The 16,958-nt window shown below is 44.4% G+C and overlaps 8 protein-coding genes across 8 annotated transcripts; 1 reads left to right on the top strand and 7 right to left on the bottom strand. All coding sequences in view use genetic code 12, as the record gives it.

Moving 5' to 3' along the window:
• Window positions 1-63: 63 nt before the first annotated feature.
• Window positions 64-683, bottom strand: PSN45_003946 (uncharacterized protein; the record flags this gene model as incomplete). The annotated part of the gene is made up of 2 exons (XM_066158191.1): window positions 64-82; window positions 136-683. 2 exons carry the CDS (start codon window positions 681-683, stop codon window positions 64-66), a joined length of 567 nt encoding a protein of 188 aa, XP_066014288.1.
• Window positions 684-1,003: 320 nt separating this feature from the next.
• On the top strand, window positions 1,004-2,260 carry PSN45_003945 (uncharacterized protein; the record flags this gene model as incomplete). The annotated part of the gene is made up of 1 exon (XM_006686228.2): window positions 1,004-2,260. The coding sequence occupies one exon, from the start codon at window positions 1,004-1,006 to the stop codon at window positions 2,258-2,260; it is 1,257 nt and encodes a 418-aa protein (XP_006686291.1).
• Window positions 2,261-2,314: 54 nt separating this feature from the next.
• On the bottom strand, window positions 2,315-3,967 carry MUP3 (low-affinity methionine permease; the record flags this gene model as incomplete). The annotated part of the gene is made up of 1 exon (XM_006686558.2): window positions 2,315-3,967. One exon carries the CDS (start codon window positions 3,965-3,967, stop codon window positions 2,315-2,317), a length of 1,653 nt encoding a protein of 550 aa, XP_006686621.2.
• A 273-nt stretch (window positions 3,968-4,240) lies between these two features.
• Window positions 4,241-9,169, bottom strand: YBT1 (Transporter of the ATP-binding cassette (ABC); the record flags this gene model as incomplete). The annotated part of the gene is made up of 1 exon (XM_006686229.1): window positions 4,241-9,169. The coding sequence occupies one exon, from the start codon at window positions 9,167-9,169 to the stop codon at window positions 4,241-4,243; it is 4,929 nt and encodes a 1,642-aa protein (XP_006686292.1).
• Window positions 9,170-10,022: 853 nt separating this feature from the next.
• RPL2_2 (60S ribosomal protein uL2) lies at window positions 10,023-11,096 on the bottom strand (the record flags this gene model as incomplete). The annotated part of the gene is made up of 2 exons (XM_006686230.2): window positions 10,023-10,783; window positions 11,093-11,096. The coding sequence occupies 2 exons, from the start codon at window positions 11,094-11,096 to the stop codon at window positions 10,023-10,025; spliced, it is 765 nt and encodes a 254-aa protein (XP_006686293.1).
• A 219-nt stretch (window positions 11,097-11,315) lies between these two features.
• On the bottom strand, window positions 11,316-15,182 carry PSN45_003941 (uncharacterized protein; the record flags this gene model as incomplete). The annotated part of the gene is made up of 1 exon (XM_066158190.1): window positions 11,316-15,182. The coding sequence occupies one exon, from the start codon at window positions 15,180-15,182 to the stop codon at window positions 11,316-11,318; it is 3,867 nt and encodes a 1,288-aa protein (XP_066014287.1).
• A 571-nt stretch (window positions 15,183-15,753) lies between these two features.
• PSN45_003940 (uncharacterized protein) lies at window positions 15,754-16,041 on the bottom strand (the record flags this gene model as incomplete). The annotated part of the gene is made up of 1 exon (XM_066158189.1): window positions 15,754-16,041. The coding sequence occupies one exon, from the start codon at window positions 16,039-16,041 to the stop codon at window positions 15,754-15,756; it is 288 nt and encodes a 95-aa protein (XP_066014286.1).
• Window positions 16,042-16,211: 170 nt separating this feature from the next.
• ARL3 (ADP-ribosylation factor protein 3) lies at window positions 16,212-16,910 on the bottom strand (the record flags this gene model as incomplete). Its single annotated transcript, XM_006686561.2, has 1 exon — window positions 16,212-16,910. The coding sequence occupies one exon, from the start codon at window positions 16,908-16,910 to the stop codon at window positions 16,212-16,214; it is 699 nt and encodes a 232-aa protein (XP_006686624.1).
• Between the last annotated feature and the right edge of the window lie 48 nt (window positions 16,911-16,958).

Below are 16,958 nucleotides of genomic sequence, written 5' to 3'. Positions count from 1 at the left end.
TATGGATATAGCACTATACAGTCTATCACATCACCAGTTTCAATTCCACACTTGGCTAGATAGTCATTGTCTTTCTCTCTTCCTAGCTTTGTACAACGCTTGTTGTAAATGTATACGTTGCCTCTTGAGAGAAACTCGGACTTGTAAGGGTCGTACAAATCGGAAGAATTAAAGAGATCGAGAATCTTTCTCCGCAAATGGTCAATAGTCGAACCGTATTCGGGGTCATCGTTCATCTCGAAATCTTCGGGACTGAACTCAAAGTGGTACTTGATGAAGTCCTCTCTCTCAAATGCGGCTTTCTTGGCCTCCGATAATGTTTTCCAATTCAATATGTTATATTTGGATTTGAATTTGAGGTTATAGAAATGATCCACCTTATCCAAGTTATTTCTCTTTGCAACGTTCAACTGAACATACACATGGGCACAATGCACAGGTATTTCTTTGAAAATGTCCTTTGCGTGGTACTCCCACCACCCAAGGTAGATTCCGGTCCAATAAGTGATCTCGTATGACAAAAGGAGTACAGAGAACACAAGGATGAATTCACTAATATACCTGCCGCTTTGGGTCACCAACAAGTTTTTGGTGAACAGATGACTGGCTAGTCTTTCAGCCAAGTACTCATCCCACTTCCAGAAATACGAGGTGACGAGTTGTACAGTTTGTGATTGAAACATCACTTGGAGAACTTAGTCCGATTTCGCACCATCTACTTTCACGCACAATCAGTTAACGAGGACTGGGACACCTGACCGCTATACACAAATTTAGGGGTATGGGACATTTAAAGGAATAAACGTGATAAGAATATCTTGGGGGTTGAAACTAAGTTTTTTGGTGATTTTAGGAGCCCATTTGCATAATGTGTATTTTGGACCAAATTTTGCAACTTTTGCAACTTTGAGATTTATCTCGAAACATTTATTATTGCAAAATACTTCTTAATCAAAAATTCCCATACCTACAAAATCCCAACCAAACAGTCGTCAAATACTCAATGTCATTAGTCACATCATTCGATATTCGAAAGTTCTCAAAGCTCGTGCTCTGGGACACCCCCCCACCAGATGATATCGATGCTAGTCAAATGGCGGTTAATTCATGGTTCCATTATCCACAAAGGTCAGCCTTATCTGTCACATTTATCCAGGCGAAGGATTACGTTACCATGTTTGTGTACCATCGTGGTAGTAGGTTAGAGAGAGTGAAACTTGAGCTTGGTGATGCCAATTGTTGTTTTGTTGAGAGATATCCATCAGTTGGATTCAAACAAACAAGAGACTCAGGAAGAGTGATTAAGCGTTTTCAAGTTGGATTTGCCAAAGCTTCTGAATTCAAGGGCTGTGTTGAACAGATAAAGAAGCTAGGCCTTAATATCAGAAGACTTGGAGAAGGAAGGGTCAGCCTTATTGGGACTACGTACCTAAGTTCTCAAATGGATTACCCAGTTGATGAAGACTTTGCCAACAGTACATGGAATTTGGAGTCACAGGAAAGCTCCATCACGTCTCAGGATTTCCAGGCTTCAATGGGGACCCAAGAGTCTCATCAGGTCTCGATGATTCCTACTTGGAATGGAAGACAGGTTTCGCAGGTTGACTCTCAAAGAGACCCAAGGGGGTCAGTGATTCCAACTTGGAAGGGAACAGAGTACAACCATCTGAAGGTCCACAATTCTCAAAGAAGACCCTTAATGACCCAGAAATCCCAAATAAGAGCTTCAGTTACCCAGGAATCGCAAAGGAGAGCTTCGATGGTTCCTACCTGGGATAATTCTAATCCTCACAGAAGAGTCTCTATGTTGAATGAAACCCAGACAAAAGCTAGTGAGATCTCGGCTATGGAATTCCACACCCAAACAGAAACCCAGTCAAACGACCTGATGTTCAGCTCTTTTGGAAAGGTCTCACAGACCAGCGCTGAGGGTTGCTCTCAGCCCACTAAATCAAAAGGGCACAGAGAATCGGGAATGTTTTACAATGTATATCCAAGCCAAATTGCTCCAGACAACCAAGTTCTTTTGACTCCTGAGTGTCTGTTTGTCGATACCGTTGATATTAGTGGTTTGAAATCAGGGATGTATAGCTCCATACCACTTGAAACGATAAAGCACACGGAACAGAATTCGTCCAATTACTTGAATATGTTGTCCGCTGATGACGAAAACTTGAAAACCCTAATTGCAGAGCTCTTGAGAAATGAAACTTTTATGGATTTCGTCAAACGTATGGATAAAGTGATGTCCAATGAATGAAATAGACGTCGCCTACTTCTATAATCTATAAATGTGTATGAAACTTATTTTGTTTTACCCAAAATAGGATTGCGGTACTTGCACCCATTTCTTTATAGTGAGACCATCATCCAATTCTAGAGTTTCTGAAACCAACTTGTACCTACCGATCCATGGCATCAATTTAAACATCACCAACCAATACAACACGTATAAGAAGATCAAAGTAATCGACACCAAAGGATACGAAATCCAAGACTCTGTTCCCTTGGGGTTGGGATTACCACCACAGAATGGAGAAACCAAAACATATGCCATTATAATAACAACCAAACCAGCACCAATAACACTTGCTCTAATAGGAGCTTTTGTTTCAGGATACCGTCTTCTCAAGATTATAAGCCCCAAGGCTGTGAATAAAGTGTACAACTGTACTGGGTAACCTTCAATGGAAACAATATAGCCATAAACTCCACCAGAAGGAGCCAACACCAAGATAGTCACTGAGAGAAATAAGCATAAACATATACTTCTCAAGGGAGTACCAAAAGGTTTATTGGAAGCCATGAACACTGAAAATGGTAATACCCCTTCCCTGAACACTTCTTGACTCATTCTGCTAACCGAGTAGATGACCACAAAAATATTGCTGGCGGTACACATGGCCACTGAGAAGGTCAAAAATCGTTTCCCAAAGTGGACTCCATATACCTTTTCAAATAATACAGATCCCAGCAAATTACCACTTTCTGCAAACTCGGTGGGTGTGAGGACAGATACGTAGCAGACATTAATTGCCGTATATCCAAGAAGAATAAGCAACATCGACAAGGGACCTGCAATCTTATAAGTTCTCACCGGGTCTTTCACTTCATTGGAGCTTATATGGCCCATATTCCAGCCTGCCAACGTGAAACTACTAACAATAATAGCATTTGAAAACGACGCAATTGTCACCGGTTTTTCGGCCTGGTGGAACCTTTCCCAGGTAAGAGTGTTTTCCACTCCCGTCATGCTGGTTGGGAAACCTATCACCCAGATTCCTGTCAAAAGAAGCACCACCAAAAGGCCAATTTTCATCACTCCAAGGACATTTTGCATCATCACTCCGTGTCTAGTACTCACAGCATGGAACATACACGTGAGAGTCACAAAACCTATGGCCAAAGCCCGAGTTCTGAGGCCAGTTACCGCAAGATCAAATGTACGTAGAAAGTATTCTCCGAACACCAAAGGACTCAGAATACAAAAGCCAAATGCCACCGAGTATACCAGGAAGATCACCGTCATCAACATACGAGGCTTGTTGAAGATCAACTCCAAGAACACCTTTGTACCGCCACTTCTGGGAATCAAAGACCCGAGTTCCAAATAGATGTATAATCCACAGATCGCAACAGTATAGGAAATAGCCCAAGCAAGGGCAAACATGAGAGGGGACCGGCCACAACTCTCGAATATCACCGATCCAGTAGCAAAGATTCCTGAGCCAACAACCCGTGATATGTATAATACCATAACGGAGTAAATGCCCAAATGCCTTCCTTGAGGGCTCTCTTCTAGCTCACCAAAAATGTGGGACTGAGGCCCGGTAAGGAGTGATTCTTCATCGGTTGAAACCGCACTAGACCCAAGGAGAAAGGTATGACTGTCATGAGATTCCAACTCGAGACCTAGTTCTCTTTCCACAATGGTGGAATCAAGTTTCTTATATGTTGGATCAGACATATATTGATTCAGAACCTCCAGATAATAATTCCTATTTTGATGATAAGACCGCGCACTCCGTCGTGCCACACCTTCGCAGCCTCACCTTTTTGGAGCCTCACCTGTTGATAACTGCAACGCAATAAGGAACAGGAAACAAGATTATACGTGCCAGCCAAACAATAAGGGTCTGGACCAATATACGTTTTCTAATAGTCCATGTTTTTAGTTTTATATAATGTTATCTACCGTAAAATTACCATGGCAAAGTCAATCAAATGCTAGGGAAGGGTTTTATCTTTGGGCGTTCTTCTTGGAAACAAAGGCTTCTTTGGCTAATTTGGTTAAAGTATCCAATTCTCCACTGTTGTCACACATGCTGTGGAATAAAGTTTCCTTGTTGGCAATTAAGGTGTAGGGATCATCGTATTCCACCACTCTACCCTCGTCCATAACCAAGATCTTGTCGTAATCAACAATAGATCTCAATCTGTGGGCGATTGTCAAAATAGTCGAGTTCGAAAACTCTTCTCTGATGGTCTGCTGGATCATTGCATCGGATTCGTAGTCAATAGATGCAGTGGCTTCATCCAACAAAATCACTTTAGGACTTCTCAACAACGATCTGGCCAAACACATTAACTGTCTTTGACCTTGCGACAAGTTTCCACCGCCTTCACTGACAGAACTTTCAAGGTTCAAAAACTGGTTAACATTTTCTTCGGGTGCCGAAGATGAGGAGGAAGATGCAGTAGCATTATAAGCGGTTTGTAATTCCTCAGACGAAACCAAGTTAACTCTTCTTAAAGCTTCGAACATTTGAGCTTCAGTGTACTCGTCAAATGGATCCAAGTTGGTTTTGATGGTACCGGTGAACAAAGTTGGATCTTGAGGAATAATCGTGATTGCTTGTCTTAAGTTCTTTAAACCTATCTTGCATATATCCACTCCATCGATAAGGATTCTACCAGTCTCAGGATCCAAGAATCTGAAAAATGCGGTGATGATAGTTGACTTACCAGCTCCAGTTCTACCAACAATACCAATTTTGTTCTTAGGATTCACATGGAAAGAAATGTTCTTGATGACTCTAGGCAATTCTGGAGCGTATCTCAAAGAAACATCTTCAACTTCGATTTCACCTTTTTCAGGCCAAGTAGATCTTGGTTCGGTTTCGGGGATTTCAAAAGGAGGTTCTTGTTCAATATCAAAGTACTCTTGCAATCTTTCTACCGAGTTCATGTTCATTTCCACGTTCGAATAAAGTCTCACAATCCATAAGGCACTTTCATTGAAGGCAATAGCGTAAGTCAAAGACAAACCGGCTAAACCAGCATCGATCTTTCCAACTGATAACAACACAAATACACCAGCACAAAACAAAACTAAGGCACCAGCACTATCAACTCTCAAACTCAACCATCTATTGGCAACCCAGATATAGAAGAAAGGTTTATTGTTGGTATCAATCTTCGACAAGTTTTGTTTCATGAACCTGGATTCAACCCCATAAGCTCTAATAGTAGCAATACCAGCCAAACTTTCGCTGAAATGTTGATGGATAGGAGATTTGGAAATCGACTCATATCTCTTCAATTCTCTTGACAAAGAGATATACAATAAACCAATGACGTAGTAAATGAATGAGATAAGGAAAGCAAAAAACAAGAAACCAGGAGTGATGAACGTAATAAGGAACAAGGTCGAGACACATTGAACCAAACAGATGAACGCATATTCAGCAAAAGGAGTCAATTCTTGATCAACAGCTTCAATATCCTTTGAGAATCTGTTCATAATACGCCCAATTGGCGTTTTATCAAAGAATCTTAACTTGGCACCCAAAACTGTAGTCAACACTTTGACAAACATTCTGTTGGAGGCATCGATTCCAATATAGAATGTGTACAACATTCTACCACTAGCCATGATGGTATAAATCATACCAATAATACCGTAGACAATCATATAGAAGAAAGAAGAGTTTTCTTCCTTATAAGAATTGATGGCATCGGTAGTGCTAACAAGGGATTGCACAACAAAATTGTTCTTAACACCATCATAGACAGGTTGAATAGTGCTCATAGCAAAAGACACAACATAAGAAGTACTAGAAGAGTTTTCACTATCCATGGACCATTTTCTCAACCACCAGGACTGGAAAATGTATACACCTTGAGAACCACCATAGAGGAAGAGAAAAACCATCCAAACTTGAAAGCTACCAAAGAACTTCAAGTATTCAATGTAAACACGAGAAGACACAGCACCTTCCGCTTTTTGTTCTTCTTCAACTAGCTTACCATCGGCCTTAATCGTATCAGTAATTTCAGCTTCTTCCGTATGAGCACCATTCAATGCCTTCAATTTAGAATCGATGATGTCGGATTTGGCTTTCAAATCGGTGTTTCTTGCTTCTTTGGTAGCCAAAGCAGTAAGATCCAGAGAAGATTGGTTCTTGGAGTTCATAACAGATGTCTTCACCAAGTCATCAGCACCTAAGGCACCAGATTCTAACAATTGAGATGGGGTGGCCTGTGTCTTGACTCTTCCATTCTCCATGAGAACCACCCAGTCTGCATTTTGAACTGTCAAAGCAACATTATGAGAAACTAAAATACATGTTCTCTTGTCCATCAATGGACCCGAAATACAGTTTTCATAAATCCATAAAGCAGTGTGCGAGTCAACTGCAGATAAACAGTCATCCAATAAGATAGTTTTAGAGTTAGAGTATAAAGCTCTGGCCAAAGAAACTCTTTGCTTCTGACCTCCAGATAAGGTAATACCCTTTTCACCAATTTCAGTGGCATCACCAGCAGACAAGATCTGAAGATCTCTAGATAAACCACAGGCATCGATAACCTTATCATATCTGTCTTGGTTAAAAGAAGCACCAAAAACAATATTGTTCTTGATGGTTTCATTCAATAACCAAGCACTTTGAGAACAATAGGCAACAGAATCAGTTAAACCAGTATGTGGATCCACAATCAATTCGTCTCTAGGGATAATACCAGGCAAGTAAACCTTACCTTCGATTAAGTCCATTTCACCCAACAAGGCAAGCAACAAAGAAGTCTTACCACTTCCAGTTGGGCCAAAGATGACATTCAATTGGCCTTCTTTGAAAGAAATATCAATATCTCTTAATTTGAAAGAACCCTCTTCAGACTTGTTCCAAACAAAAGTAGCCTTTTCGAAACCAACAGTTGGAGAACCAGGACCTGGTCTGTTGGTCAATTGTTCGTACTTGGAGGTTTCATCCTCAGCCAAAAAGTCACCCACTCTATCCAAGGAGACTTTGGATTGGATAACCAAAGCGGTCATATCTGCCAATTGATCCAATGGGCCTCTTAACAAAGTGAATAAGGATAAAGAAGTGAAAGCAATAGGAGCAGTCAAGACATTACCTTCAATGATGGTGTAACAGTAGAAAGAAATCAAGGTAATCAAAGTGGGAGTTAAGAACCAAAGAATGGAACTGATAGCCCAAGAGATACAACGTAAGAATAATTGATGAATCTCTTCACCTCTTAATTTCATGATACTTTCAAAGAATTTGTCTTCCCAAGCGAAAAACTTGATGATTCTAATACTTTGTAAAGTTTCATTTAATTTCTGAATTCTCTTATCAGTGATAGCCAACATTTTCTTCTGCAAGTTTCCTAACCAAATAGCAACTTTGTAGTTGATAGGTAACAAACAAATGAGAATACCAGCACCTGCAAGAGCAGACCAGCCAAGCAACTCGTACAAGAAGAAAAGACAAATGAAAACCAGCAATATTGATCCGGTGAAAAAGTGCAAATAACCACAGATTTCAGACACTTTGAAAGCATCAATGGCCATCAAGTTGATAATAGCTCCCAATTCGGCCGTTTTCTTTTCTTCTTCGACCTCTTCTTTATCTTCTTCGGGTATAGACTTGTCGCTCTTAGCATCTTCATCCTTCTCGTCAGCCACCTTGGAAACAGTGATTTTTCTTCTCAAGGCCTTGGCGTACACTTCACCAATAAGCACTGATCTCATTCTAACACATACTCTTCTTCCCAAGAAAAGCGAGCACCCCGAAACTAAGGAGTCCCCAATTTTAACAATGGGCATCAAAATCACCAAGGACCAAGCCACGTTAGGAGGAAGGGAAGAAGGATCAGCCACATATTCCAACACACTTTTCAACAATAAGGTAGGAACAAATGACAAAAATGATTCCAAAACCGCATAAAGAGCCTGTAAAAAGAACAAAAACTTGAAGTGACTGAATACCTTGACGGAGAACTTGGTGGTAGATTTAGCAGCCTCGAACCCTTTCAACACCAGTAACGAGTAGTCATCACCTTTCATACTCCAGATGTCATCCATCTTCAACGAGGTAGTGTAACCACTCCATACCAATTTGTCAATCCACGAATACGAGATGAACGAGAAGATACTCGAGGTTGTCTCGGGAGAAGACATGGCATTGTCGTTGGTGACGTAGACAGAAGCGGGTTTGTCGCCGAACCGTGAGGTGAAGTTCAACAAAAACAAACTAACACTCAACACAAAGTTGATCACGTAGTACACAAACACAGAAGTAGGATAGGATTTGACCAAGACCGACCGGAAAACCAACAAGGCTGGGAACAAATTAAAAAAGTTTAACACGGAGGTATGAGCAAACAAGCTAGGAAGTCTGAGGTGGGTTTTAGAGATGTTGATGATTCTCACGGAGCCAATGGCGAAAAGGTATGCCCAATATACCAATCTGACAATGGAATTTCTGGCACCAAACTCTGCATGCAACTCGGGTACAAAAAACACCACGACGGCACCACCAAGCTGGCAGGCCAATATGAGGTATTCCACCACGAGGCGAACCTTTTCCGTGGTATCCTTGGGCACCTCAATGTAGTGGCCAAGGGGTTGACCATTCTCATCGGTATTTTGCAATCTCGTCAAATCAAAGTGTTTCGATTTAATATCCTTATAAATATCGTCTTTGTCATTATCATCGTTATACTTGGCAACACCGGAGGAAGCGGCCAAGAGTGGTCTGGATTCGTCGGTCAATTGGATGCGTTTTCGGCGTTTCAATACGCTCTGGGAGGTTTTGATTGCCAATACCACCGCGGATATGCAAAGGGTGATGAGCGGGAGAAGGTAGTTGAAATACCGGTCTTTGGAACAGACGGTGATATCATCATAGTACCACACGGGACACGATAGACTTTCAACCATTAGGACGTGAATAAATGTTTTCAAATGAGTTGTTAACCTTTACACCGTTTTAGTAGATGGAAAAATTTGAAGGGGCGGGTCTTCTAGCTTTATAAAGAAAAACTATATCGCGAAAGCATTTTAACTGCACGGCTCAAAAGTTAAATAGCGCGGTGCGATAACACAGAGTACTAGGTACACGATGTAGGTCAAGAGTGTGAAGATACTGACATATACGAACAGACTGGTAACAGGTGAGAAATTTTGGTGGTTTTGGTATTATTGGTACATTGCTGACCAATAGTTTAATTGAATGGCTCTGTTTGGGAGAGTGTTCTTGGAGGCCGTGCGCGAAGCGGACCCACTGTTAAGACTATAGGCATCTCTGTGTCTTTGGGCGCAGAGCCGTAAGAGAAAATGATGCACATTTCCGTTTTGGAAAATGACTCACTATCAACCCCATTTTGCAAATGATCCTATCTGCTAGTGGCAGTTTCGTTGGATCTTGGGCAGTGATGGTATGGTAATGACTTCTACTTTGGAATGCTGGCAGCAAAAGGAAATACGAGATGAGGTGCCCGAAAGCAGGTCAAACAACAGCTGGGTGGTGCGAGTGATTGGATGCGTCAGGAGTACGTATGGGTATACGCGCGTGGGTATATGAGTGTATGTGAGGGCATATGCGTCTACAGAGTATGAAATGAGCCTACTTTAGTGGCAAATGAATCTGGGATTGGATCCACCCAAATTGGAATTAAGGTCGCGAAACCCCATACAGGTACGGCATTTTGGCATCTGCAACTAAAGAGCATCACCAGGTGTGAGTCTTCTCATGTTTCTTTACTCTCTTACTAATCGTTTATTAATGCACTATCTAATCTTGAGTCTTTTGAGAACCACGTAATAAACCGGTTCTTCTGGCAGCAATCAAACCGGCCTTTTGACCAGGAACTGCTCCTCTAGAAATAGTAGATGCTTTACCAATATGTTGATGGTTACCACCACCATGAGGGTGATCAACTGGGTTCATGGCCACACCTCTGGTCTTTGGCCACGAGTTTCTCTTGACCTTATATTTGTGGAAAGCTCTACCAGCCTTCAATAATGGCTTATCGATTCTTCCTCCTCCAGCAACAACACCAATAACACCTCTGGCATCGGAGTTCAACACCTTTTTAGCACCAGATGGTAACTTGACTCTGGTCTTACCTTCATCTGCATTGTGTCCGATAATGATAACGTAGTTACCAGAAGTTCTACCTAAAGCACCTCTGTCACCCACCTTTTCTTCCACGTTGGAGACAATGGTACCTTCAGGCATAGAACCTAAAGGTAATATGTTACCGACGTTTAAAGAGGCCTTCTTACCGGCGTAGATGAATTGTCCAGTGTACACACCTTCGTTTGCGATGAAGGTTTCTTCTCTCAACTTGTACTTGTAAGGGTCTCTGAAGGCCACTTTGGCCAATGGAGCACCTCTACCAGGGTCGTGGATAATTTGCTTGACGACACCACGAATGTATCCGTGGCGTTCAGCGTAGTCCAAGGTTCTTAATTTGGCGGCACCTTTTCTACCCTTGGTGTGGGCGGTAAAGATTGAACCAGCACCTTTTCTTTGGTTACGAATGACTCTACCTAGAAGATGTTAGTACAAGTTTGACATGAATGTGGACGATTGGTGTTGTATGAGTTGTGATGTGAAAAACTCAGAAAGGAACTGATGACAAGGAATTGAGGAAAGGAGACAAACCGACATAACACTTTACTGATCAGTTTTGGTGACTTTACGGTAGTTCATACTCGTTTACTACTTTTTAGTTTTGGAGATGGAGGTGGATTTTCAGGTTGGATTTGGATTAGTAGCGACACTCACAGGCCACCGTTTTGTATACACCACGAAACACATTCTTGGATTCGTCTTTCCATTGCTTTTAATTCACATACCCATTGTTAGTGATTTGGTTTACAGTAATATTCAAGTCTGAAAATTTTTTGAGAACCAAGGCAGGACCGGGGCGCGCACGACGGCGGCCAGGACTGTCACCTAGAGTCACGCGAAATGGCCAACAATCGAGGGCTCGCGCCCCAGTTAGTATATAGGCTAGGGGTTTCAATCAAAATGCATTAAACAAAACTAATACAAAAACAACTAAATCACATAATTCATCTAATAAAAAAAGCTTCCAGGCATGTTCAACTGGTTCTTACTGTTAACTTTGCGGTCAAAAGAATACAGTTTCTGGGTGGATAATTCAGAAATTTGGTTACCGGCTCCGTCGAATGCTATGCCTGTTTTGGCATCGAAAATCACCTTTCTGGTATCCACTGGAATCAATTCAATGTGTTGCTGAAGATACGCGAGTTTCTCCTTTTGAAGCTGAGACTCAGTGTCTTTCGAAGCACCCACAATCTCAAGTTCAATGTCGTTTATCGATCTTGGATCCGTGCCGGTGGTGACACCACTTGCCTTACCATACCTGTAGTTAGCACTAGGATCCTCCACCGAGGTAGAGGATGAGTTTGAGTTGTACAAATCGCTGTTCTTGGTGTTTGTAGTGGAAATGACTTCTCCAGACTCTACGCTTTTCTCGGAACTGGGAACTTCCTTGGACTTGAAGAGAGATCCCCCAAGAATCCCTCCAAGGAAGCCTCCACCAAGGGCACCAGAAGAGCCTTTGGATCCAGAGGATTCATGGGAGGCAGCACCCGCCACCACACCAGCAGCACCGGCTGCACCAATGATCTGGGCGATTTCTTCTGGGTCCGAGATGCCAGGCTTACTGGAAGCAGCAGAGGTGCTGATAATGTCATTTCCTGTCTTGGTGCCAGTACTGGCCCCAGTCGCACCGATCTTATCGGCAGCAGTGGCAGCAGCTATGGCAGCAGTAGCAGACCCAGTACCTGCAGCCCCAGCAGTACCTGCTCCCGCCCCAGTGGTTGTACCAGTAGACCTGATACCACCGGGGCCAGGTTGGGCTGATCTGGTGGTTTCTCTCGTTACTGGCAACTTTACAACTCCTGGAGATGGTTGAGAAACTTCGGCATCAAGTGGTTGGGTGACGTTGGCCGAAGCAGCAGAGCCTTTAGAACCAGTGCTAGTGGCAGCAGAAGGTCCAGAGGCAGCACCAGAAGGACCAGTTTTAGCACCAGACTTAGGACCACTACCAGCAGCACCAAGAGCAGCACCGCCAAGAGCACCAGACTTAGGACCACTACCAGCAGCACCAAGAGCACCACCGCCAAGAGCACCAGCACCAAAAACACCAGCAGTTTCTTTACCAGGTTTGCTCTCACCAAAGTTCTCCAACACTACCGCACCGTTTTCGTCCCTCACAAGTCCCGAAAGAGCATCAATCCTGATTTCCTTCACCCGGGCCAACACCTCAGGTTTGCCCTTAAGTGCATTCACCACTCGATTGGCCACCTCACCTGCAACACTATCGTCACAGCCTTGAACTGTCACCACAATGTCAGAGTCTTGGGGAGAAGATTGTTCGAGTTTAGGTTCCTTAGACGTAGAACCGGAACCAATGCCAGAAACAGCCCGAGACTTCTCAGAAGCCACGGGTAATTCGTCGACATTGGCATAGTTCTTTGGAGGTGTGACTACTCCATCGTACAGCTTGGTATCAGCGTCTTCCTTAGGATTCAACGAAGAAGAAGGTGGCTGGATAGCTCCATCGTAGTTTTGGGCTTTATCTTCGCCATGTAAGCCTGCAAAAGCGGTACCAGCAGCAACTCCAGCACCTCCCACCGCAGCGCTTCTGGGGACAGTAGAGGCAGCAGCCGGGTGAGAATCTTGGTAGGACTTATCTTCAACAGGAGAAGTCGAGGCTTGAGATGAAAAGTCTCCGTCCAACTTGTACACTTCCTTTGTGTCAGCATTCACCACCAACTTACCCGAGCTCAAATCAATTCCTTGGGCCGCAAGTTCTTTGGACGCTTTTTTGGCTAATTTGGCTGCAACTTTTTTGTCGTCCACACCAATAACCTCCACTACAAGTGACAGCGGCACCTTGGTGGAGCCGGACACAGTCGAAGACTTTGTATTAGAGTCCTGAATGCCCCTGGAGTAACCCGAATCATAAAACTGCTTGATAGTCAAATCATCACCGTCAAGAGCATCAAAGTCCTTATTGAAAGGTTTACCAGAAAGTCCCAGAGGAGCAGCTCCTCCCACAGTGGCACCAAGAGGTTCACGCGACGAGACATTGTTGCCTGTTGGTGCTGCAACATCGGTGGTGTTTGTGGATCCAATCGCACTGTTACCAGTGTTTGTGGAAAACGCATCCTTATTTGTCAAGTCACCATCCTTTTGTGCCGGTTTGTCATCGGCATCGGCGACTTTGTAACCTAAAGCTCCAGCAGCAGCTCCCACGACACCAGCGAAAAGACCCGACTTCGAACTGCTCTTGTCCGTGGAAGTGGAATCAGTAACACTCACAGGCTTTCCGATGCTTCCTGTTTCTTCAGTACTTCTTGTCTTGTCATCAGAACCTGCCACAGAACCCAACTGCTCAAAGTGTTCTTTGGTAGCCTTGTTTTTTCCAGCTTCGTACGCCGCATTGATGGTGGTATCATCTTGTGGGTTGTTCGACTTGAACCCCAACGCTCCTACAGCAGCGGTACCCACTGCCCCAATTGCACTAGCTGCACCACCAAGTATGCCCGGCTGGGAGTCACCAACGACATCAGTCTCAAGTTCAGGTTTTTTTGGATCGAGGGTCTTACTGCTGTCCCCAAAGTAGCCAGACTGTGAAGTCGAATCATGTTTCACAAACGCACCTGAAGAAACCTCACGACGGTCCGCACCAGTTGATAGTCCGGCCTCATGTCCCGCATCGTATGAGGCAGAAGTGATACCTTGCTCATAAGCTTGATCGATTTCAGGTGTTTTTGTGGAGCCTGAGCCTGATAGTTTTTTCGCAGCCTTGGCGGTGGCTGTTGCTGCTGCCGCAAGCACACCCGTTTTACGCGCCTTGTGCGAGTCATTGGCCGGGCCAACGGTGGCACCCGGATACTCAGAAGTAGGGCTCTTTAGGGCGGTGGTGGAAGCATTTTCAGGACTAGTGGCCTCGCCTCCAACTTGGCCGGGGTATTGGTTGTCTTCCTCATCCCAGACCGTCAAGTCGGGCGAGATGCCGTCGTAGGTGTTCCTATTCTTGGAGTTCTTGCTGGCAGCAGCTCCCGCGGTAGCTCCTGCACCAATAGCGGTGTTGACACCCTCAGAGTTGAACACGCTCTTGTTGTTCAAGTGTTCTTGGGCCGGGTCGAGGGTGTGGGACTCGTTAGGCTCAGGGGTGGCACTGGCAGTGCTAACACTGTCATCGTCCTTAGATTCTTTAGTGTCAGCCTTGAAGGCATTCTTCTTTTCTGCTTCATCCCTGGCCGCGGCCTCGGTCTCCGCCTGCTCGCGGTAGGCGGATGGTACCGTCTTCAAGTTTGGGCGCGCGTCTAGCTTGGCCTGCGTTGCCTCCGCGCGCGCGGCAGCCTCCTTGTCCGAGGTCGAACGCTGGCGGTAGTAGCCGCCCTGGGTGTCGCTGGGATCGAAAAAATATCCGGTTCCCTGGCGCCTCGAAGCGTCGTCCGCGTACTGGGGCGCGTGGTGGACGTAGACGGCCCCCGAGTCCACTACCGTCTCGTCAATGGGCTTCTTGTCGTTGGAGAAGTCACCCGCACGGTCACGGTCCACGGGACGGTAATTGACCTTGGGTGGGGTCGTAATCACCTTACCCACCGAACTGGCGGCAATTACTTTTGTCGGTTTGGTAGGAGTCGACTCGACAGAGCTGCCGCCGCGGGTGTCGGTGGCTATTTGGGGTGATTTGGGCGTCTGGGAGAAGCCAAACCCATAGTGCTTAACCTTCTTGCCGAATTCGTGCTCGGCTGTGCGCTGACCCTCAATATAAGCCGATTCCACATAATTGTCGACATTTGTTGATGAATCGATAGAAGAACCAGGATTGTCTGTGGAAGCAGGGGGGCTCTTATGTTTTCTGAATTTGCTTAGAAAGCTGGGGGATTTAGAAGACATGGTTGGGTGAGAAAAAAGTCAATTGAGACTGACAAACTGGTTTGGTTAAATACAGCTTCAACAATGGTGTTGAATGACTGGTAGAGCAATGATGTTTCAGGGTTTCTATGATTTGAGATTTTCTCAAATTTCAGCAATCTGAAATCTGCAGCCGCCGCACAGCGACTGCGCGAGCCATGGGAGTCTGTTGCCCCGTGGTTTGGGGAGGAGTGCGACAGAATTCGCTGCATGTATCTGCACCCAATTAAACTCAAACGCAAGATTGCTTCCATGCATTTAAAATACGGGTAGCGTGAAGCGACTAAAGGTGATACAGAATAGAATAGTTATACGATAAACTGAGTGCAAGGGTTTTTCTTGAACAGATAAAGTGGGTGCAGAAAAACCAATGTTTACCACTTTGAACAACTAGTCACATGACAAGTAGCCTGGCAGTACCTGTCATGTGAACGTTGAAATCCTGGTGGCCATGTGGTTATTTAAATTGTGGTGGTGCTGCGGCTAGTGCGTTTTGCAACCACACGTCAGCAACCTAGCAATTCGTCATACTTTATATATTCACACACTAATTCTAATCTTGTTCATGGCTCACAACATGCTTCGGTTGTCTAGCTACATCTTCAAATTCATTGACATTTTCCACAAGCGAATGGGGGTCTCTTTGAGTACCGGTACTCAAGTCAAGCTTGGTTCTGACCACATTCATTTTGATCAGATGTTCGGACTCAAGTTGCAGTTGCTCAAGTATTGGCTCATCCGTGACAAGCAGCGAGTGGTCGTGTTTGGGGGCTTGGGCCACATCTTCGAATTCGTTGACGTTTTCTACTAATGAATGGGGATCTCTAATTTGTCCAGTCATGGTTGAGAAATTCAATTTGCGAGGAACTTTCTCCATTAAATAGTGAGGTGACAGGCAAATTGCGGCCGATTATGGGTAGTGGGCTGATTGCTGCAAATAGAAAGTATCGGATATTTTTGTATGCAAGATAGTCTAGTTCATTACATCATCGTCATCACGTGAGCTGGGGTCTATTTGTACTCGGGGGCCCGGTTAGGCTTGTTGTACACGAGCCGCGTCACGAGCCACTCGAGACTTTCCTGAAGTCCCTGATTTTCCAACACTGACACCGGCAACAACTTCAGGTCCGTGGCTTCCAACTCACTTACCAACTGGATAAACACCCCGGTCTTTAACGTCACCAAGTCAATGGCTTGTGGTAAGTCTTGCTTGTTGGCCATCATCAAAATTGGCACATTCACCATATTGTCATAATCGTTGTTAGCCGACCCCCAATTTTCGTCATGGGTGAGGTTTACGAGCGTCTCATAGCATTCTTGAAACCGCTCGGTGTCAGTCGAGTCGATTATGAAGATAATGCCGTGACACAGCGTAAAATACCGAGACCACATGTTTCGGAGCGACTTTTGACCACCAAGATCCCAGAACTTGAGGTTGATATTGTTGTAGTTCAAGTGGCTGTCAGAACTGGACTCATATTTTATAGTGGTGGTATTCTGACCCACCGTCGGGAGGATCCTCTTACTTTTGATGATACTGGCAGTGTCTTTGGATCTCTTAGGCTTCTTGGAGGAGTCGGGCGATGCGTACAACAACTTGAGATGCTCAAGAAACGTGGTTTTTCCGGCATTATCCAATCCCAAGATCAATACATTATACTGCTCACGTTTTGTGTATTGGGTATATAGCGAGGACGCTAAATGAAACATTTGTGAGTGAGGTGGCAGTGGCAGAAGATTGTTTAGGTTTTGAAATTA

This window comes from Yamadazyma tenuis, chromosome 5 (genome assembly GCF_029203305.1).
Source record: "Yamadazyma tenuis chromosome 5, complete sequence".
Classification (NCBI taxonomy): domain Eukaryota; kingdom Fungi; phylum Ascomycota; class Pichiomycetes; order Serinales; family Debaryomycetaceae; genus Yamadazyma; species Yamadazyma tenuis.
Note: the sequence above shows the minus strand (reverse complement) of the source record. Positions and strands in the feature narration are given on the sequence as shown.